We start from the raw sequence: 22062 nt of genomic DNA, 5'->3' as shown, positions 1-22062 counted from the left end.
GGGGCCCGGGCGCGAGGCTCACGGGGCGCGAGCTCCCCTGGCACGGCCGCCCGGCGCCCGGCCGCTCCGCCACATCTGCAGCTCCAGCGGGGAAGGTGGCCGCGGCGGCCGGGCCGGGCCGGGATGTCTTGCAGAGGGAGGGAGGAGGGCGGAGGGAGGCGGCGGGAGGAGGGACGGGCGGGCCGCGGAGGAGGGGGAGGAGGAGGGGCACGGGGGGCGGCCGCCTTCCCTCCTCCCTCCCCCGCTGCTTCCCTCCCGCCCTCCCAGCAAACCCCTCTCGCCGCGGCGGCCCCAGGCCCGGGGCGCCAGCTGCCAGGCGGGGCGTGCGCGTCGGGGGGAGGGGGCGGCCGCGCGCCGGCGCTGGGCCGGGGGAGGGGCGGGCGGCGGGGATCAGCCACCGGGAGGGAGGAAAGGGGCGCCGGGCTGCTGCCGGCCAGTGCGCGTTGTCCTCGGCCCCATCCTCGGGTACCCCCCTGCGGCCCCGCCCCCGGCCCGAGGGCAGCGCTAGGACACGGCCCGGAGATGGCCCGGGGGTGGCGGGGGGGAGGGGCGTCCCGCCCTCGGGGAAGCCCGGGGAGGGGGCGGGCTGGCAGAAGACCGGAGGGAGGGCGTGTGGGCCCAGAGGAAAAGCCCCGAAGACCGGGAAGATGGAGGAGGGGGCGGGGGCCCCTTGCCGCTCTCCCGCGGGGTCACCTTGGCCAGGCCCCCCGCGGCCCTGGGCGGCGGGGAGGGCAACAGGAATGCCTCTCCGCAGGCCCAGATTTCTCCGCCCAGCCCAGTTCCAGGAACGCGCGGGCAGCGCCCGGCAGGCTGCGGCCCCGGCTCCCGACTCCGGGCGGCGCACGCTGGGGTTCGAGGCAGGGCTCAGCACCTCCCTCCCGTACGACGCCGAGCTGGTCCCTGCCTTGTCCTCGGACTCAGTTTCCCTCCCGGTGGAATAAGGACCAATGGGTGGCCCGGAGCAATCCGGACTTCTGTTCGGCCCCGTCTTGGTCCTAGCAGATGGGGCAACCTGTGTCCCCAGCCTGAACGCCGCGGGGTCCTTGATTGCGCCTGGTCCCTCAGCGCCCAGCGCAGGGCGGATTAGCAAGTGGAATGAACTGGATAGACGTGAGTGAGAAAGCCCCGCACCTGCACCCGCTAAGTTGTTTTTACCTCCTGATGTTGAACCCCGACTCGCATTGAGTGTGTTTTGTTTGAGCCAGTCTTCTCGCTGCTCTGTTGTCTAGTGTCAAACCTTGGTTCAAAAAGAGCCCTGCTGCTGCTGTTGGCCAATCGTGCCGCTACACAGTTGGCCTTGAGTAGTCCACCAAACAAAAAGCATCCTCTATAGGTGAGGCATCTACCTCCAGGCGTAATTCCGCCTTCATTCGCATATTTGATGGCGCGGCCAGAGCACACAGCATCCCCAGCGCCTGGCACAGTATTTGGCACATAATAGCTGCTCGTGAACTGTTACGCGGACACAATAGATGCTCATTATATTCTGGGAAATGGACACATAGTAGGTGCTCATGGCTGTTGCATGAATGGACACAGAATAGGTCTCATGACTGCTGCGTGAATAGACAGGAGAGGAGGTGCTCATGAACTGTTGGGTGATACATGAAAGGCCTGCACGCCCGGAAGGTGGCGATTTGGAGGTGACCCCACCCCCACCCCACCCGGTTTCCCCCGTGTGGATAATGTGGAGTGAGGCCAGGTTAAACATTAGCCATAAGATGGGCCCGGGGGCGGGGGAGGCGGGGGAAGGCCAGCTTCGCGACCTAGCGACTTCCAGGAGGGTGCTGTTAAGGGCCGACTTTCCGGGTCCACTGACCAACGGGTGCGTGGAGCGGGGCGGAGGTTGAGGGATGCAGAGCGCCCCCTCCCGGCGTCCAGGATCGCGGCGATTCAGACCAAAGCGCGGTCCTGCAGCCGGCGGCGTCAAAACGTCTGACCTCCGCCGGGCCCGGCTCCAGACCCGGGGAATCCAGGTGTATGAAAAAGGTACACAATTGAGTTAATTTTATATCTTCTAAAAATACTTACTGAATATTTGCAGGATGCCAGGCACTGTGCAACGCGGCGGACAAAGAGTGACGACCCCACCTGTCCTTACCCTGTGGGGCTTACAGTCCAGCAGGAACTGAATCCAGTGACCAGGGAAATCTAATCTTCGAGACATAAGGGGGACTTGACCATAAGGAACCTTCACCCTTGAGGGCTTTTCTCATCGTTTTCTACACTTGTTTTCATGGGCGAGCAGGTTGCTTGCTTGTGAGAAGTCTGACTTGGTATTCTCATGTTGGGATGATGAATAGTATCTCCTTTCTGAGGTTGTTGTGAAAATTAAATGAGTTACATTCACAGTATGTATTAAGGATCACTACCACCAAGTGTCAAGCCTGACCGAAGGCTTGTCAATTCCAGGACTCAGCTGGTATCCCCTTAGCTGCAAATAAGCCCTTAAATTTGGCTCCTGCAAATCCAACAAGAGTGAAGAACTCTATAATCTTGGTGGAGTTGACTCAACCGGAAACCCCCAATTCTCAGCCAGACCAGTTCTTTCTATGCACCAGATACTTTACTTTCATTATATTCACAACAACCCTGAGAGTGGGGCCTATTATTATTGTTTTACAGAGGAGGAAACTGAGGCACAAACAAATTAAGTATCTTGGTCAAGTTCTTAGAAGCTCGTAAGAGGCATAATCCAGAGTGCTATCTCAGTCAGTTTGATTCCAAAGTTTGTGTTATAACCTGTTACATCAGTGGGGCATCAGATAACTGGCAGGGTGGGGTTGCGGGACATGCAAGAGGGCCAGGCTCTGAGAGAGTTTCTGAGGATTGACTTTTCCAGAAGAAGCACCTGCTATAGCAGTCAGGCCAATCTGGCTTCCTTCTTCTTAGTAAAAAATGGGTGAAGAGGGATGTCCTCTTCCTCCACCATCATGCTGAGTTTTATCCCTCCAGAGTCCTTACTCTGAGCACTCATTCTTTGCTGCCCGCTCCCTCTCACATGTTATGGACTGTCTCCCCTATTAGACCCTAAATTCCCCCAAGGAATAGGACACAAGGGCATCGTTTGCTTTGTCACTCCCTTCGCGGAGTTCTGCCCAGGACCTGGAATATAGTATATACTTCATAAAAAGTTATGAACCGAATGTGTTCTCCCAAAGTTCATAGGTGGAAGTCCTAACCCCAGTGTAACTATTTGCATGTGGAGCCTTTAGGAGGTAATTAGGTTTAAGTGAGGTAATGAAGGTAGGGTACCCAAGATGAGATCGGTGCCCTTACAAGAAGAGAAATAAAATCTCTCTCTCCCGCTCTCACTCTCGCTCTGCCATATTGAGGACACAGCAAGAAGGTGGCCATTTGCAAGGAGGGAAGAGAGCCCTCACCAGAAATTGAATCTGCCAGCACTTTGATCTTGGCTTTCCCAGCCTCCAGAACTGTGAGAGGTAAATGTGTGTTGTTTAATCTTCCTAGTCTATGGTATTCTGTTAAAGCAGCTTGAACTAAGAAAATTACTGATAGATATATTTTGAGGACTGACTCTTGCTGCCTAAAGCTTCATCAATAAAAATTTATTGAACATCTCCTAGGTTCACATTCATTCAACATATGTTTATTAAGCTGTTATTATGTGTTCATTTAACAACAGTTATTGAAGACCTACTGTATGCATGGGGCTAGGCAACCCCATCCGTCTTTTCAAGGAAATCTCATAGTCAAGTGGGGACTCCTTGCCCGTCAGTACCCAGAGAGAAAGTGGCTCACTCATTCACACACGTGCACCTGCCCATGCAAGGAGGGTGTCCTGAACAACGTGGGTGCTTAGTAAATGGCCCTCTAATTAACATACAATGATAGCTCCAGCAGTAAACTCAGTGATATAAACACAGTTACTGTCTTTAATCTATTCAAGGAACTGGGAGTAAACATGAAGAAGTGAGCCTTAAGAGCTATATTGCAGACATAGGAGAGATGGCAGGAATCGGATGGATGAATGGCAGACGACTCTGAACTCTGGCTCTTGGACTTAGCCCAGCCATCGAATCTCTGAGCCTTAGTTCCTCTCTGTGAAATGGTGCTCTTCATGCTTGTTACGGGCCTGAATGAGACTCAGTGGGGAGGGTACACAAAGGGCTCCACCAAAGCCTGGTGGGGAGAAAGCAGCGCAACAAATGGTAGCTATTGTTATTAACGAAGGCTCTGCAACCTGGCTCTGCAACCCACTGTGAGCAGAGCCAGGCACAAGGATGGAGTGATGGAGGGAGTGAGATCAGGATGACTTATTAACCTTGAGCTCGTGGCCTGGAGAGCGTCTCTTGTTGGTGCTGGCTTGCCATGCCTGCAGGGCTGGGGCAGACTATGGGTGGGGTGTTTATTCTGGGAAGCAGCCTTGCCTGCTCCTCACACCCTGCACCAGTGAGAAAGGAGGGCTTCAAGTCAGAACTGAGGCCTGTGCTGTGTCTGGCCTGGCCTGGCCTGTTTGACCCTGCCCACTTGTCCACAGGGCTTGGGGCTGAGAACACCCAGGAAGCACAGCCCAAGGGCTGGCTGGGTGGGGGTGGCTGACATTGGAGGTGGGGAAGTAGCTTCTCTGCCCCTGGAAGAGCCCCTGAGCTTCTTCATCATGACATTCACCTGTGCAGTCACACAAACCTGGTACACTTAGAAGGGCTAATGCTTGGGGCTCAATGTTCCGCCATCACCATCTTGAAATTCTTAATCATTTTGAACACAGGGCCCCACATTTCCTTTTGCAGTAGGTCGAGTCAATGGTGCAGCCTGTTCTGCCTTCATGCTTTGGTTTCACCCAGTATGTAGCTTCTCCCTCCAAAGGGGCATTCAAACCTAACCCTCAGCCATACACAACCAGCCAGGAGTGCCTAGGTAAGCCCATTTCTGGAAACGTGTTCAAGGACAAGCACTTGCCCCCGCAACCCAACGGGACCAACCTTTCCGGAAAAAGCCCAAGGCCCGCTGTGTAAAGGATGGGCAAGTCATCCAGCTTTTCTGAGCTTCTGGATGACAATATTGTACTTACCTCAGTTGGACTGTTGGGGAGGGTTAAGAGATAAGTTCATACAAAGGGCACTGGCACGGAATACGCACTTAATAAATGAGAACTATTATTATGTTTTAAAAATGAGGATTATTACAGGCGCTATCTTGTAGGGAGGAAAGGAGGGCGGGGTTAGCCTCGTTCCCTACAGACCTACCCCAGGAACGAGGAGCCGCCCCTCTTGCCTTCAAATGGAGGAGACCCTCCCCCCGCAGGGCAGGGACGAGGGGGCGGAGGAGCGGGAGCGACACATTTTTGAGTCCTGACCAAGTGGAAACTCCCTCCCCGAGGCGGAAGCCGGGGGCGCCCCACTGGGGCCGGAGCCTCCGCCTGGGCAAGATCCGCAACCCGGGGGCGGGGCGCGGCGGGGGCCACGGGCCCCGTCCCTCATCAGTCTCATAAATATGAATAAGCCGGCTGGGGCGAGCGGATGTGTGAGGCGGTCCAGGTCCCGCTGGCTCCGCCCTCGCCGAGGACCCGTGGCTGGAGGGGCGCGGCCTGGCCGCGGAGTCCGCCCCCCCCGCCCCACGCGAGGCCTTCTTCCGGCCGGCGCGCCCCGGACGTGACCTCGTGGGCGCGCGCCGGAGCCATCCGGGGGGGAGGCGCCGGCGCTGGCGCCCCCAGCACAGGTAGGGCTGCCCTTTGTCCCCGGCGCCCCCACCTGGAGCCTGGGTCCCACTGCCAGCCCCCGCCGGCGGCTGCTGCGCGCGCTGTTCCTCTTACTCCGGTGCAGGGTGGGGTCCGGCCCCTGAGCCAGACTCCCCCACGCGCCCGCTACCCCAGAGGCGTGATGGGAATCCTTCACTCGCTTCGGCGGGCGCAGGCACACAGGGTGGAGAGAGCAGCAACGGCTTTGCCTTCAGAAGGCTTACGGTCCAGGCGGAGGGAGTCCAGTGGGGTGCATCAGTAGAATGTCCAGTATGTCAAATGAGTGTCAGAGTGAGAACAAAAGCAGGGAAGAGCATGAACTAAGAAGCTAGGGACAGCTCGCTGGAAGGTGACTTTTAAGTCAAGACCTGGAGGAAGCAAGGGAACAAGCCAGTGCCTGGGGGGTTTGGGGAGCAGCCAGGCATTGAGGCCCGGTTGGCTGGAGTGGAGAGGGGAGAATAAAAGGATGGAATAATGATGATAATGGCTCAGGTGTTGAGCAGGTACCAGGCCAAATGCTAGGTGCTTTATGCATATTATTTCCTTTAATCCTCAAGACAACCTGGACCCAGTTAGCTGAGAGGAAATCGGGATTAGAGAGGTTAAATAATTCGAGGTCACACAGCATTGGAGCCCAAGGAGACTGATGTCATAGCCTGAAACACACCCAGGAGACCCAGGGTGGAGTGACCTTGACCAAGATAGGTTCTCCACTCTGCCCCTCAGTTTCCTCCCAGCATACAAGAGGGAGAGGGTGGCGAGTGACCTGAAGTGAAGGATGGGCTGTCAGGGCCCTTTTTGATGATAGTCTGCCCTAAAACCAGCTTGCCGTAATGTTCACCCAGCATTTGGGGCCCTGCCTAAAATTAGTACACAGAACAAGGGTATATAGCAGGAGCCTTCACTGAAGTCTGTTTTCTCTGTTCTCCCAGGAGAGGCTTTTGTTGTCTGGGAAGCACTTGTCACTCCTCCAGGCTCTGGAGCAGGTACAAGTGGCTTTGGTATAGGAGGGCAGAAGATCCAGGGCTGAGAAGAGGCTGCTGCTGGGAGTGGTTTTGGGGGAAGCCTGGTATGGCTGAGTGCTCTGGAACAGTAACAAAGACAGTGTCAGCCTAGTGGGCTGTGTGTACCCACAAGCAACTGCAGAACAAGCAGAATCACCCAAACATCCCTGTGAAACTGGAGAAATAAAAGCATACCCATGAAACCCACCCAAGTCTGTGCAGGCAAGCAAGTTCTCTGACCACCGACCAGACCTAGTGGAAAAGGCCTTGGGATTGCTGATCTGGGCTCTGCTGGCTATGCCAGTTGCTTTTCTGCTGTGGAAGTGGGGAGATATTTTTGTGCTCTGGTGAAGATCTGCCTATAATCTGGTCCCAAGATGCTGAAAGGCTTTGGGACTCTTATGGGGGCCTCTTCTCCAGCCTGGCACAGCTTCCAGTCTTGGCCTTTGGGTTATGGTATGAAATATGGCCCTGAGAGGCTTAGGAGTGGAATGGAACACAGCCCTCTGTGTTCGAGCCTCAGGTCACTAGTTAGTCTGAGATCCTGGTGCTACAGGACCATGGTACTTACTGTCAGGCCACTCAGTAGACAAGAAAGAGGCTCAGAGAGGTTAAGTTTACCCGAGAGTGTACAGCTATAAAGTAGCAGATAGGGGATTCAAGTTTAAACCGTTGGAGTTCAGAGTCCAAGCCCTGCCCCTCAGGGAGTGGACTCATCCCAGCAGAGGGGATATACTTATGGCCACATGTATGCAAAGTAGGTGCCTCACTTGGAGACCCTCCCTGCCACACACACACTCTGTGGGGACATACGGATGGGGAGGGGATGATGACCAAAGAGGATGGAGACACTTTCTGTTCTCAGCCACACATTCCCTGGACCTTGTTCCCAGGCATTGCATCTGGCCTGAATCAGTCAGTCCCTTCTCAGGCTGGGCCTGGTGTAGATGAGGCCAGAGGCCTATAGGGGGTATGCGGCAGGGGCTTCCTCCTCATGAAGTCTCAGGCTTTGGTCTTGGAGCTGGGCTCATTGTGAATGACTCCACCTGGGCCAGGGTACCCATCTGTGTACCCTGGTCCTGAATTAAGGGTGCTGCTGGAGCTATGTTCACTGACTTGGTGGCTATGAGTGTAGGGATACCAGGATGGAGAGAGAGAGGTCTGAGGTGGCACATGCGAGTCATGAACTAATGTGCATAAAATACCGGTAGGAGATGGGCTTGTGGCAAACAGTTACTCCGTGCATTGTTTTGTGTTGAGCTGGTTCCTCCTTCCCTTTGGACTCCTTTCCTCCCTGGTGATGCTGTGAGTCTTAGAGCCCCAGTGGGTTCTCAAACTCAGCATGCTGACCAAGAATCCTGGGGCAGAGCCCAGGTATCTGCATTTTTAACAAGCTCAAGTGACTGTGACGCATGTCATTTTCTGACTAGACCTGGGAAACTGCTGTCCTGGGCCTTCCAGCCAGGCAGCCAAGAGGACCCCTTTCTGAATCTTCTAGCAGATCAGAGCTGTGTGTGTGTGTGTTTTCCACGACTGAATTTAAACACATTCTCTGTTGGAGTGTTATCAGCTTTGCTTTTCCCCTGTTTAAAATAAATGATGGAGTCTCCAGCAATAGCCCGGTCTCCAACCCTCCCCTGCCAAGCTTTTCCAAAGAGCAGGCTGCCCTAGATCACCAGCTCACTTCTGAGTTCCTTGCTCTGTCCTAAGCTGTCCCCTCATGTAGCACATTGCACCAGGTTCCGCCTGTGGCCCCTGAAATAGGTATTCCCTAAAGTCCCATCCTTAGACCTCCTTTGGTTGATGTTTTTCCTCAGTTGAAGAGGCAAAAGTGAGGGGAACCCCTGTCTACTCACAAGAATTCCCAATATTTATACCCAGCCTCTGGGGGGCTTCAGGCCCACTTTTTTAGGGGCTAGCTTGGTGTCTCCCCTGGAGAGAGAGAGGTCTGAGGTGGCTTGCCCATTGGAGCTCTTCCAAATGGGCTGTTTGATTTGAAGGGAATCTAGCCACACCTGTCACGGTGGTCAGCCAGGTGGGTTCTGCGTGGCTCCTTCCTGAAGCTACACACCTTGAGAGAGGAAAGAGTACCTGCCAACTTTAAGGGAATCCGTCTCAGTAGCCAGATTTCCCTGCTGGAAACCTCTGACTGCTTTTTTGCTTTCCCCGATAAAACTATTAGTACCATCTCATTTTCCTGATCCCTGAGCTCCCCACCCGCTTTGGTGTCTGTTCTCGTGCCCCAGGTTTGCAGCTTCAATGTCTCTTTGCACCACTTCCCCACCCACACACACACCCTTGCCCCCATCTAGGACAATCCCTACTTTGGGGTTTCTGAAACTCACCAGCGGCCTGCCCACTTTGCGGAGAGCCAGGCACTGAGCTAGGGGGCGTCAGCTGAGCAGGCACATCCCCCTCTGGACCAGTTCACCTGTGGCCTGCTCAGAGACTGCCTGGCTTTCCTCCATCGGTATTAGGGACCACACAGCGTTGGTGTCAGGGCCCCTACCCTGGAGTTAGGGGTCTTGGTTCAGATCTTGGTTTTGCCCTAACCAGCCTTATGACCCGACAGATTCCTTGAGCCCTGAGTTCCTGTTTCCTTGTCTATAGTGTCAAAGCTGGTAATAGTTCCGTCTCACAAGGCTCTTGTGAGGACTGGCATTACACGACCTCTTCTCTAAGCATCCTTGGCACTTAATATCGGCTGATCTGTATTATCACATTTAATCCTCAAAATCATCCTGTCAGATAAATTGTCACTATCAGACCCATTTTGTAGAGGAGAAGGAGGCTCAGAAGCCAAGTGATTTGCCCAAGGGCACACAGCTATAAAGTAGCAGAGGTGGGATTATTCTAGTACCAACTCTTTTACTCCAGAGCCTGAGCTTCTAACAACTAACACCTCCATCCCACCCCTACCCTGCTCTGGGTTCTCCTTCATCTTCTGTTCATTCATTCATTGAACAAATATTTATGGCGTGCCTGCTACCTAGGGATATAGTAGTGAATGAACAGAAGAACCTCTGCCCTCATGAAGCTTACATTTTGGGTGGGGACACAGGAAGAGATGTAAAAAGAAAGAACACCTGTAGGAACTTGCCTGAGGCCCTTCCTCACTATCTGCCCTGGGAGCACAGACCATGACCCCTGTATGGCCTCTGCCTGCTCCTTGTACCTCAGGCAGTAAGCATTGGCTGAATTGGACTGGATGTGGGTTTGACCCTTGTGGGGCGGGGGGGGAAGTGGATCACAGCAGGACCTGATGTAGGGTTTGAAGGCATTAGAATCCTCTGGGGTTGGGAACAGTGCGGGCATAGAAGGAATGGGGTTTCAGTCCAACACCACGGTCACAGGCCAGGCTGAGAGCAGGCTTTATTAGGGAACTACAAATCACAACCACAGTGAGATATCACTTTACAGCCACCAGGATGACAATAATAACAACAACAACAACAACAAAAAGGAACAATAATAAGTACTAAGAGGATATGGAGGAATTAAAACTCGGACACTTCTGGTGGCAGCGTCAAATTGTGCAGCTGCTTTGAAACAGTCTGGCAGCTCTTCAATATAAGAGTCAACGTTTGAGAACTGAAAACATGTCCACTCAATATTTGTACATGAATGTTCATGGCAGCATTATTCACAATAGCCAAAAGGTAGAAACAACTCAAATGTTCATCAGCTGATGATGAGTAAATAAAATGTGATCTAGCCATACGGTGGAATAGTATTCAGCCATAAAAAGGAATGAAGTACTACTACTGATGCATGCTACAACATGGATGGACCTCACAAACATTATGCTAAGTGAAAGAAGCCAGAAACAAAAGGCCACATACTGTATGATTCCATTCATATGAAGTGTCCAAAAGAAGCAAATCTATAGAGATGGAAAGTGACTAAGAGTTGCCGGGGGCTGGGAAGTATAAGGTTTGGAAAGTAACTGCTAATAGATATAAGGTTTCTTTTTGGGGTGATGAAAATATTCTAAAGTTGATTGTGGTGATAGTTGCACAACATTGTGAATATACTGGAAAATGTTGAATTGTATACTTTAAAATGGTAAATTTTATGGCATGTGAGTTATATCTCAATAAAGCTGTTACTAAAAAAATATTAGCCAGACTTCCCTGCATTAATGCTGACAAGTGGTACAAGGAAGGACTCGAGAACTTGCTGAGTGACTGGGGCATATTCTTTGGGGTTACATTGCTGTAGTTCTCTTGAAATGATCGCCAAGAAGTGTCTCTGTAGAGGAAGAGGCTTCAATTAATCCTTCAGGCCTCAGCTTATGTGTTGCCCCTGAGAGTGACGCCCCATAACCCTCCCTTTGTCACTTGCTGTCAGTCTCAGCCCCTTCTTCCTTCTTTTTTATAGTTCTTTCCACACTTGGAATTGTTTTTTGTCCATGGACCTGATTTTGTCTGTCTTGCTGGACTGAGTTTCTTTAGGTCAGGGGCTTGTCTGTATCCTGTTTGCCCCATAGTAGGTACTCAATATTAATACCTGTTGAGTGAATGAATACATATTTACTGATAACAGCTAGGGGAGATCTAGGCTGGGGTCCCTCATCACTGCAGGGGAGGGAGCAAGTTGAGTGGATCAGGGTGTCTCCTGGCCCCAGTGGCTTGCTTTTTTTCTCTGTTTCAGTTCCAGGAGAATGTCTCTGGAAAGGAAGCCCAAAGCCTGGTCTGGCTGGGAAGAGGGGAGAGGGGAGGGGAGCAGGAGCGGGGGCTGGGAAGGCCTGGGGAGGAAGTCTGCAGCCCCAGCCTGCCCAGGGCGCGGCGTCTGTGTTTGCACCTTTGGAATGTGGCTGATTCACTCTGGGGGGAGCCATGTGCAGCCACCACTGCCGCCTTGGATTCAACATCTGGAGGCTGAATTCCAGGAGGAGACAGATTCCTGTAAGCAGATGCCAACTTTGAAGGTCAAACTGAGCTATGGAGCTACTTTAGGAGGAGGCTCAGAGGGTCTAACACTGCCCTGCACCCCCAGCATTCTAAGAGAGAGGTGAGGCCCCATACTCAGCCATGTACCAGCCCCTAAGCTACTAGAGCCCTATGGGAAATAGCATGAAGTCTGTAGTTGGACTTCTGTTCAAAGACTAGTTACTTAACAGCTCATATAATGTCAAAGGCAGAGGGCCTGGCTGGTCTAGTGCTCAGTCATGATGGTGGGACACTGGCTTGTACCTCCCAACTCACTATCCTCTGTGTCACCCTGTTTTCTTCTCTTGAGGCTCCAGCAAGACCCCAGGCTTGCCTCTTGGGTCCCAGCTCATCCCAGTCTCTGATTGGATAGGACTGGGTCAAGAGCTTGCCCCAGCCCAAGGCCAATACCCCTGGAGCCACATAGAGAAAGTGAGAGTGAGGGGTCCTTCAAAGGAGCCAAAGCCAGTGAGAAGGCAGAAACACCACCCACCCCCACTCTGCTCAGATGCCTCCACAGGACTGGCTACTGGGGCTTGTGCCAGGCGATGTGGCTCAGCTTCATGGCTCTTACCTACTGGGTGTCCCACTGGCTAAGTTCCTTAAGCTCTTGGAAACTCATTTTCTTCATCTATGAAATCTCATAGGATTTTTTTAGGGATTGGGTGAGACAATGCATGCAAATCCCTTGGCAACTGCTTGGACTGGAGGAGGCAAGATGCAAACTTATGTCTCGTTTCCTTTCCCTTTCCTGTATCTGGGTGCTATCCCTTCTGGTCTGTGACAGTGCATGTGTGTGTGCATGTGTGTGCATGGCAGGCCCCTTTCTCTTCTCCAAGGAATTCTGTATTATTTGGCTTCTCCCTAGAGGGTTAGGGACTGCACAGGAGAGAGGGTGGAAGCAGGAGGGAGAGGAAAGGGGTTGATGGAGAATGGTGTGGGCCTCACCTGCAGATCTGCAGGCTCAGGCCTGCCTCTGGGAGTCAGCTCCTTGTGCCTTCAGCTATGGGGCTGGAGGAAGGGCCCAGGCTCTGAAGAGCGGCTGCCTCAGTCACTCCCATGCCACATTATAAGCGTGTCTGGTCATTCGACATTGAGGGGCAGCCCCGAACCAGGCTTGCTGATCTTGTATGTTCTCTCTCTTGGAACCCTGGAATGTGGGAGTGGATTGGAGAGGAACTCAGGCCTAGGGCTTCTCGGGAGAAGAACTGATGCCAAGAGTGGTCCAAGCCTCTTGGACGCCTCTGAGAAACCAGGGACTTCTGGGAGGGCAGAGAGCTGAGGGTAGTCATGCTTTAAGCTTTTTCCAGCTATTCGTGAACCAAGGTAAAGTGCCTCCCAGACTCTCTTTGGGGCCATGTAGTGCTAGAACAAGTGTTCCACCCCCTGGGCTCAGCATCCTCCCCTCCTGCCAGCCCTGCTGGGTACCACACCTCTGAGCTGCTACAGGTTTGTGGATGCCAGCTCATCCCTACCAAACCACCCAAGGCTTCTCTCAGTCCAAAGGCTTCTGTGTGCACCTGTGCTTATTTTTGTCTCCGCATCTGTACAGAGCTTAATCGTGACACTGCATCAGTCAACGTGGTCAGTGGCTCCTGCTGTCGGTCATTCATTCACATCTGTGTGCACCGAGCATGACTGTGACAATCATCCCAGGCTGCCAGGACCACACTGCTTGGCCCTCGCCTGGGTCTCGAGCATTTTTTAATGTGTTCATCTGGTCTTTTCCATTTTATGACAGACTCTCTGAAGCTGAAGGACGTAGTAATGAGAGCTATATTTTCTGAGCTCTTACTAAGTGCTTTTTAAAAATTGAGATATAATTCACATACCATAAAATTCTCCTAAAATTCTTCTAAAGTGTACAGTTCAGCGGGTTTTCATATAGTCACAGAGTTGTGCATCCATTACCACCATCTAATTCCAGAACATTTTCTTTGCCCCCAAATGAAACTCCAGTAGGTTCTTCAATTGTAAAAAATGTACCACTCACATGGGAGATGTTGATAATGGGGGAGGCTGTGTATGTCTGGGGGTAGGGAGTGTATGGGAAATCTCTGTACCTTCTGCTCAATATAGCTGTGAACTTAAAACTGCTCTAAAAAAAATAAATCGATTAAAACATAACAAAACCCATTAGTAGTCACTCCTTTTTCCTCCATCCCTTCCAGACCCTGGCAATCACCAGTCTGCTTTCTGTCTCCGTGGATTTGCCTATTCTGGACATTTCATATAAATGGAGTGTCTGGTTTTTTCACTGAGCATTATGTTTTCAAGGTTTATCAATGTTGTAGCATGAATCGATACTTCATTCCTTTTTATGGCTAAGTAATATTCTATTGTGTAGGTCAATCAGAATTTGTGTATCCATTCATTCATCAATGGATGTTTGGGTTGTTTCTGCCTTTTTTGAATAAGAAATATGCTATGAACATGTATGTATAGTTTTTTGTGAAAATGAAGGTTTTCAATCTAAATGCTTTTTGACAAAAACTTCATTTAACCCTCACAGCAGGGATGTGTGTCAGTGCTGGCATGCTCCCTCTCCTGCAGAAGAGGAAACTGAGGCTCAGAGAGGTGAGTCAAGGTCACACAGCTGGAAGTGCTGGGATTCTCTTGCTCTTTGTCACCAGGCTCCATGATGCCTACTGAGGTGTTTCCATTTATTTTTAGCAGAGCCTTGCTGAGTGCTGTCTCACGGTAAATGTTGCTGACTCTTCAAACAAGGGCTGTGCAGACCTCAAGTAGCCTCCATGTTTTGTCAAGGTGAGTGCTGGTCACCTGCTAAGAGGTGATCCTTCGGGATCACCAGTAGCCTCCATGTTCTGTCAAGGTGAGTGCTGGTCACCTGCTAAGAGGTGATCCTTCGGGCCCCTGGGAAGCACCTCAAGGATTTATGGTAGGTCCCTACTGCTGCAGATTCGTCCACAGATTTGGCACCAGGCATTTGACTGCTTCCTCGGATACATTCTCAGCCTGTACCACCTTGCTTTCTCGAGGGTCCCAGGGCCGCCTTTCATCTCTTGCCTTGGATTTGGCACACAGACCCATATTCACCATTGATGAACCACCTTCCTTCCCCCATGGCACAGTGGGTAGGTGTGCGAGTCCTCCTGTCAGACAAACCCTGGTTTAAGTCTGCTCTGCCACTCTGGTTGTGTGACTGTGGGCAAGTTTCTGAATGTCTCAGAGCCTGTTTGCTCATCTGTAGTTGTGGGGTGGGGTGTCATAATAATACTACCCACTGACACAGATTAAGTGGTTGTGGGATTGACTAAGAAAAGGGAGACGAGGTGCTCATTTAGCACGCGACACACACTTGGGAAGCCCCCATCTCCATCTCTGGTCAGTTCTCACTGCAAAAGCAGGCTGGCAGCCAGCCTGGGGAGGGGGCGGGGAGAGGGCGGGGAGAGGGCGGGAGCTTTGTGTGTCTCCCTGCCCCTGGAGCAGCAGGAGGCTCCCATGACTCAGTTCTGCCCAAGGAGGGGGAAGTCAAGGCCAGGCCTCTGAGGTTGGTAAAAGGGACCTCCCCGTCATCCTCCTCACTCTGCCCTCTGCCCATCTCCCCACCCAGTGCTTCCGGCAAAGCTGGGCAGGGCCTGCTGAATTTTCTACTGGTAGCCTGGGCCTGGCCCTCCACCCTTCCCCAGATTTGCAGCATAGACCTACTGCCCTGTAGACTACCCTGGGTGGGCACCACAGCCCATGGCCTGAGGCTAGAGGGGCAGCCATGCGGAGGGGACTTGGTAGAAGGATGGGAGGACCTTTTCTGGCCACCAGAGCAAAGCCTTGGGCTCCTGCCAGGGAAACCCTCTCTGCTGCTGCTGTTCAGCCTTTCCCAGCCCTGCCCCTGTCCTCCAGCTTCTCACATTTCAGCTTCTGAGTTACTGGCACCACCTCGTGCTGCTGCTGCTGCTGCTGCTGCTGCTGCTGCTGCTGCTGCTGCTGCTTCTGAGACCACTGCACCAGACAGATATTAACCCCCCATGTGCTGGCAGCGCAAGGCTGGAAGTAGGACATGCTCAAGGTCCAGAGGGGCTGAGGAAGGAGAAAGCCATACTGAAACTAGTCCCTTTGCTCTAGCCTGGCTCCTCTCTGGGGTTTTATTTTACCTCCTTCCTCCCTGTCTGCCCAAACTTGAAGCCGAAGCCTCCCGGACCCCTAGGAGTCATTCCTTCCTTTGGTTGCCTGTGCTCTGACAGCCACAAATGTGGGCTTCTATCATCGTGTACTTGACCTTGTCCTTTCAGGCAGACTGTGTTTCTTTCTTCATATCCCTCACTGCACCCAGCTGGGCTTCCCTCTTGCACCAGGCCTTATGTGGTCAGGGCCAGGCCACCAGTCCCAGGTGAGCTCTTGAGTCCTGAGGCCACAGGTGGTCATGAGGAACCTGCAGGGAGCTGGGCACTGGCACTGACTAGCTTGGATGGTCTTGGGCAAGTCCCTGGGATAGGATAACAGATTTGGGCTACAATACTGAGGACGAAACAATTCGAATCAAGCTGCCAGAGCAGCAATTGGCACTTAGTGGGCACTTGACCACTCGTGCCCATATACACATGTACCTCCCCAACACACACACACATGCTGGAGCTCTGAGCACCCCTCCCCAAGGAGAGCTGTTTCTGTTTCCCGGCTGCCTCTCCCCTTGCAGCCACCCAGGTCTGCTTTCTCATCAGAGCAGGTCTCTGTGGCCCCCCTGGCCTGGCCAGTCCCAGCCCCATCCTTTTCTGTCCTCATAGGCATACTGTCTTCTCTCTGTCCACTCCTCCGAGGAGAGCTGGCTGCCCAGAGAGACACTGAACACCCTCTCCGAGCTCAATATCACCCCCAGTTGTCTTTCTCCTCTGCTTCCGACCTTTCTCCTGGACTCTAAATGCTCCTTCCCAGTTTCTTGCAGCACCTTTGCTGACCCTTCACCCTCTCCACTGTACACCTGTGGTCCCTAGGCTGACTTACTCTCCTTTATATTGACCGAAGACTCCGAGCTCTGTCTCTTCTCCATGTACTCTCTAGGGGGAAAGGACCCACCTTTACAGATGTGCCATGCCTCAGGCTCCTGGTCTGCTGGGTGGGATTGTCACAGCTGCCCTATGTGCTTGTAGAGATCAACCGAGGAAGGGGTCAGACAGCCATTTGTCTAAAACTGAAACAGTCCAGCCAAGGTGGCCACGGGTTGAATTTTTATAAAGGGAATGCACGTACCTGAAGCGGGGCATACCTGGTTCCTCCTTGCTGACACGGTGAAAAGCAGAGACATTTTCCTGGGAGAAAGTCCCTCACAGAAGGAGGTGAAACTTACCCATGGAGTATGAACGGAGGAGCTGAGTGCTGATGATGGAGGGGAGAGAAGAGGGGGAAGGGCAGGAACCTACCCAGGTTCCTGCAGTAGCAGGCCTGGAAACACAGGGAGTGGGACCAGAAAGGGAGGACAGGGGTCACACCACAGGTGAACTCCAGCCCCCTTTTCAAGGGCTTGCTTATGAGCAAAGTCATCAGGCTGGACAAAGGAAGCAGGCATCTGAAGGTCAAGGCCTTTTGGGGCTCTTAGGTAAGCCCAGTGCCCTCAAGATCTGCAGGGCCTTGAGGATGTGGAAGGCCAAAGGTCAGCCCCTTCACCCCAACCCTTGCCTTGCATTCCCCAGATGTGTTCAGCTCCCCACAAAGCATCTTATGTGCCAGGCGCCCCCTAGTGGTTGGGGAGCCGCAGCCTTGTTGGCCCAGAGATCTCTTTATGACTGGGATAGGAAAGAAAACCAAGGCTTGGGGCATTTGGGGTTTACTCCGAATCCCAGCACAGGCATTTGACTACCATTCTGCCTTCACGGGAGTATTCAGGATCTCCTCTCAGGCAGTAGCTTTTTGCTTCAATGGGGCCCTCGTCCCTCATCTAAGAGCTGGTGTCCACCCTTCTCTCCCAAACAAGTTGGGCTTCCCCACATGCACCAGAGCATGCTGGGGCCCAAAAGGCCATCTGTCCACCCCCCTACTCTTGGCATATTTGCATGGAGGAGCCCTAGATTCCTGTTTAGGTTCCATCTCTAATTCTCTGTATGTCCTTAAGGATGTCCCTTAACTTTCTCTGCATCTCCTTCATTTCCTTCTATCTGTGGTAGCAGAATTCTCCTAAGGCCCCCAATGACTTTTTCCCTTGTATACTCTCCTCCCTTTGGGTGTAGGTAGAATCTGTGCATATGGTATTACTTCCATGATTAGGTTATGTGTTATATATGCTCAGTTGACCTTGAGCTAGTGACATTATCCAGGAGAGCCTGACCTAATCACCTGACCCTTAAAAAGTAGAGCATTTTCTCCAACTGTTGCTAAGAGGAAATTAGAGAGATTTGAAGCAAGAGAAGGATCCACATATGGGATGCTCTCTTGCTCAGATGGAGGGAGCCATGGGACATGGACCTAAGAATGTGTTTCTAGGAATTGAGAGCGGACCCTAGCTAGTAACCAGCAAGTTGATGGAAACCTCAGTCTTACAGCCAAAAGGAACTGAATTCTGCTGACATCCAGTGACTTTGGAAGAAGATCAGAGCCCCAGATGAAATTGAAGCCATGGCTGACACCTCAATTTTAGCTAATGCGACCCTGGGCAGAGAATCCAGCCGTCCAGCCATGCCATGCCTGGCCTTCTGACCTCTTGAACTGTGCAATGATAAACAAGTGCTGTTTTAAGCCAATAAATTTGTGGAAATTTATTACACAGCAACAAGAAATGAATATATCATCTATCCAAAGAGAAGAATGGTATTCTAGACATATGTAGAATAAAAACGAGAAAAGTCTGTCCCTTCTCCACACTGGTGCTACGTAGTCAAAAGCTGCAGCCACCACCTGTGCTTATAGTCTCTCCTGGCTGCAGTTAAACCCACATTCTTAGGTTTCACATCTCTCACCTGAGCTTCCAACCATCTTGGGATAAGGCCACGTTTGTCTTGAGAAGGGCTGTGATGATGGCACCATCAGAACAGGCAGACCCCACTTTAGCTGAAGAAAGGAGCTCTGGAACCCTCAGCTGTAGGGGATCCACATGATTTCTGCCCCCCTCCCCGACTCTTCGCTATTTTTAGTGTTAATGAAGCTGTTTTTAAAATAACAACTTTATTAGATATAATTTACCTATCTAAAGTGTAGAATTGAGTGGTTTTTAGTATATTCAGAGTTGTGTAACCATCACCACAGTCAATTTCAGAACATTCTCATCATCCCCAAAGAAATCCTCCATACCCATTAGCAACCACCCCTTATTTCCCCCTAACAACCCCTCAGTCCCTGGTGACCACTAATCTACTTTCTGCCTCTCTAGGTTTGCTTATTCTGGACATTTCATTTAATGGAATCATACAATATGTGACCTTCTGTGTCTGCCTGCTTTCACTGAGCATCATGTTTTCAAGGCTCATCCATGTTGTGGCATGAATCAGTACTTCATTCCTTTTTATGACTGACTAATATTCCACTGTATGAATGGACCACACTTTGCGTATCCATTCATTATGAAAGCCTGAGGGTGACTCATTCACTACTCCTGCCTGGAATTTGGGGTGGGGCTGAGAGAAGGGGAACAAAGGGGAGAGAAGGAAGCTGGGCTCCAGCTCAATAGATGATGATTTGCATTTCTCAGAGAAATCATCCACAGGTAGTTATTTGATTACATTCTTTACAGAGACCTCCCTTTCAAAGGGTAAGCAGTCTGTGGGCTGATTTTCACACGACTTGATTCTATGCGCAGTTGTCTTACTGTAAAGCAGGTGAGCCCCAAGTTCAATGTCTAAGAACCTTATAACATGCCTGCTCCCTCTCACCTGTGGCAAGTTTTAGCAGGGAAGCTAGGGAGAGCTCAGCCCCTCCCTCTATCCCTCCTTGCACATCACCAAAACCTGTCATTCTCCCTGGGCTAGCTCAGATGCCTGTGGCCACTACCACTCGTTGAAACTTGGTATCAGTGATATAGCAACTACTACTTATGATGCTATAACATGCCAGGCATGCCACCAACTTCTTGTGATAGCCTGCAAGCTAGGTAGTGTACGGCATCTGTTTTATAGATGAAAAAGCTGGGTAAGGTTGAAGAAATTGCCTGGGGTCACCTGGAGCTGGGGTTCGGGCAGAGCTTGGATTCTGAACCACTCTGCATGGCGTCTGGTCCTTTCTGGAACTGCTGTATGAAGAGCAAGGAGTGTGCGTAGACATAGACAGGTCTGAGGACTGTGACCCTTAGGGGTCCCAGATGCCAAGCAAAAAAGAATTTCAAGGTCAGATATGGTGACGACAGAAAACAGAGCTCCTTGGGGGTCACCAGTGACTTAATTGAGAGCCCGCATGGAGTGAGCAGGAGGGAAGGGGAGAGTAAGCATAAGCACCCATTTCAGGGGGGTTTGCTGTAAAGGAGACTTGGAAGAGAGTGGTAGCCGGAAGGGGATGTAGACTCATTTTTTTATTTTTCTTAAATGAGAATAAGGACAGCTTGTTCTTGGTGGAACAGTTCAATAGAGGCACACATTGAGAATGAAGGAGAGCAGACAGCTGCAGCAGAAACATCTTTGAATAATACACAGGACGGTTCTCCATGCATGGACATTCATCCAGACACATTAAAGGTACAGGTTGGGAAGCAGAGGTGGTGATGGAGCATGTGGGATTTCTCTTCTAATTGCTCACATTTTCTCAGAGAAACAGGACTTCATGAGCTGAGAGTGAGGAGCGGGAAGAGGTGATGGAGGTCTTGTGGAGACAGAAGGTTGGAGGGAGAATGAACTGGGCAATATGAAGTGATTGCCAACCACCCAAGGATCCACTCCAGGATCTTGGTTTGCCATTTAAAAATAAGATCAGTCAGCAAGATTATGGGATTTCCTTTTCCCAGCCTTGTTTAGCTTGGGGTAGGGGTGGGAGCGGGGCAGGTGGGGTTAGACTCCCTGGAGAGAGTGTATGCAAGATGATTATATTGATGGCTGTGAATTCTAAGCCAGATAAGGAGAGAAGTGAGAAAATAAGGGGGAAACGTTGGTAGGGTTAATGGGGTTGGGCAAACTACATCCTACAGGCCAAATCTAGCCCACTGACCTTTTTTTTTTTTTTTTTTTTTGGTTTAACTGTGTGTGTGTGTGTGTGTGTGTGTGTGGTAAAATAGATAACATAAAATTTGCCATTTTAACCATTTCAAGTGTACAATTCAGTGGTATTAATTACATGCACAATGTGTACAATCATCACCACTATTTCCAGATTTTTCCATCACCCCAACCAGAAACTCCATACCCATTGAGCAATAACTCCCCATTCATACATTCCCCACCAGTCCTTGGTAACCTTGAATCTATTTTCTGTCTCAAATGAATTTGCCTATTCTAGATACTTCATATAAGTGGAATCATACAATATGTGCTATTTTGCATCTGGCTTATTTCACTTAGCATCATGTTTTCAAGGTTCATGCATGTTGTAGTATCAGAACTTCATGCCTTTTAAGACTAAATAATTTTCCATTTATAGATAGACCACATTTTGTTTATTCATTCATCAGTTGATGGACAGTGGGTGGTTTGCACCTTTTGGCTATTGTGAATAATGCTGTGAACACTGGTGTACAATATGTTTGAGTCACTGTTTTTATTCTTTTGGATATATACCTAGGAGAGGAGTTACTGCAGCATATTGTAAACTCTGCCTGATTTGGCTCAGTGGTATGGTAGACAGAAAAATGCCCTCCCCCCAAGATATTTATGTCCTAGTCCCCAGTAATAAATTAATAAATTAATTTATTAATTTAAATTACCTTATATGGCGAAAGGAACTTTGAAGATGTGACTAAGTAAAGGATCTTGAATTGGAGAAATTATTCTGGATTACCTGGGTTGGCCCAAGGTCATCATAAAAGGGAGGCAGGAGGGTCAGAGAAGACGTGATGACAGAAGCTGAAGTAACACATTTTGAAGATGGAAGAAGGGGCCATGAGCCAAGAAATTCAGGCTGCCTCTAGAAGCTGGAAAAGGCAAGGAAATGTAGTCTCCTCTAGAATTTTCAGAAGGAACACAGCCCTGCTGACACTTTGGGTTTAGCCATATATAACCCATTTGGACTTCTGACCTTCAGAGAACAAATTTTTGTTGTTTTACGCCACTAAATTTGTAGTTTATTAATAGTAGCAATAGGAAACTAATACAAATAACTTTTACATGCCCTTTACAGAAAGTTTGCTGATTCCTAATTTAGAGTAAGAAGGTGACTGGGAGAGTCAGGGGCGAGGATCTACGATTTTGCTGAATACTCTCTGAGGGCTCCAGAGGGCACAATGGACTGGATTTAGGAGTTGGAAAAGGGAGAAGGGGTCAGACCAAGGGATATACAGAACCTCCTGGGAATGAGGGACAGCCTCAATTTTGGGGACTGCTTGTGCTACTGCCATAGTGATGGG

The 22062-nt window shown here is 50.9% G+C and overlaps 1 protein-coding gene and 1 long non-coding RNA gene across 11 annotated transcripts in view; both read left to right on the top strand.

The window, feature by feature from the left end:
- The first annotated feature begins 590 nt into the window (after positions 1-590).
- LOC120620334 (uncharacterized) lies at positions 591-3581 on the top strand. The gene is made up of 2 exons (XR_005657828.1): positions 591-1110; positions 2045-3581. It is a non-coding gene; the product is annotated as an uncharacterized LOC120620334 (long non-coding RNA).
- A 1960-nt stretch (positions 3582-5541) lies between these two features.
- TFAP4 (transcription factor AP-4) overlaps positions 5542-22062 on the top strand; it is a 29990-nt gene continuing 13469 nt past the window's right edge. The window contains exons 1-4 of one of the 10 annotated variants that reach the window (XM_039885197.1): positions 5552-5682; positions 14149-14213; positions 14313-14381; positions 14443-14469. In XM_039885197.1, coding sequence (XP_039741131.1) covers positions 14341-14381; positions 14443-14469 — 68 coding nt within the window. In that variant the 5' untranslated portion in view covers positions 5552-5682; positions 14149-14213; positions 14313-14340. Of the gene's footprint in view, positions 5683-11532; positions 11719-14148; positions 14214-14309; positions 14403-14442; positions 14470-14555; positions 14732-22062 lie in introns of those variants that run through there. The other 9 variants (XM_039885193.1, XM_039885196.1, XM_039885194.1 and 6 more) reach the window with 9 other exon arrangements.

Source organism: Pteropus medius, unplaced genomic scaffold, assembly GCF_902729225.1.
Source record: "Pteropus medius unplaced genomic scaffold, Ma_sr-lr_union100, whole genome shotgun sequence".
NCBI classification, from domain to species: Eukaryota; Metazoa; Chordata; class Mammalia; order Chiroptera; family Pteropodidae; genus Pteropus; species Pteropus medius.
The sequence above is the reverse complement of the archived record's forward strand: the minus strand, read 5'-3'. Positions and strand labels throughout refer to the sequence as shown.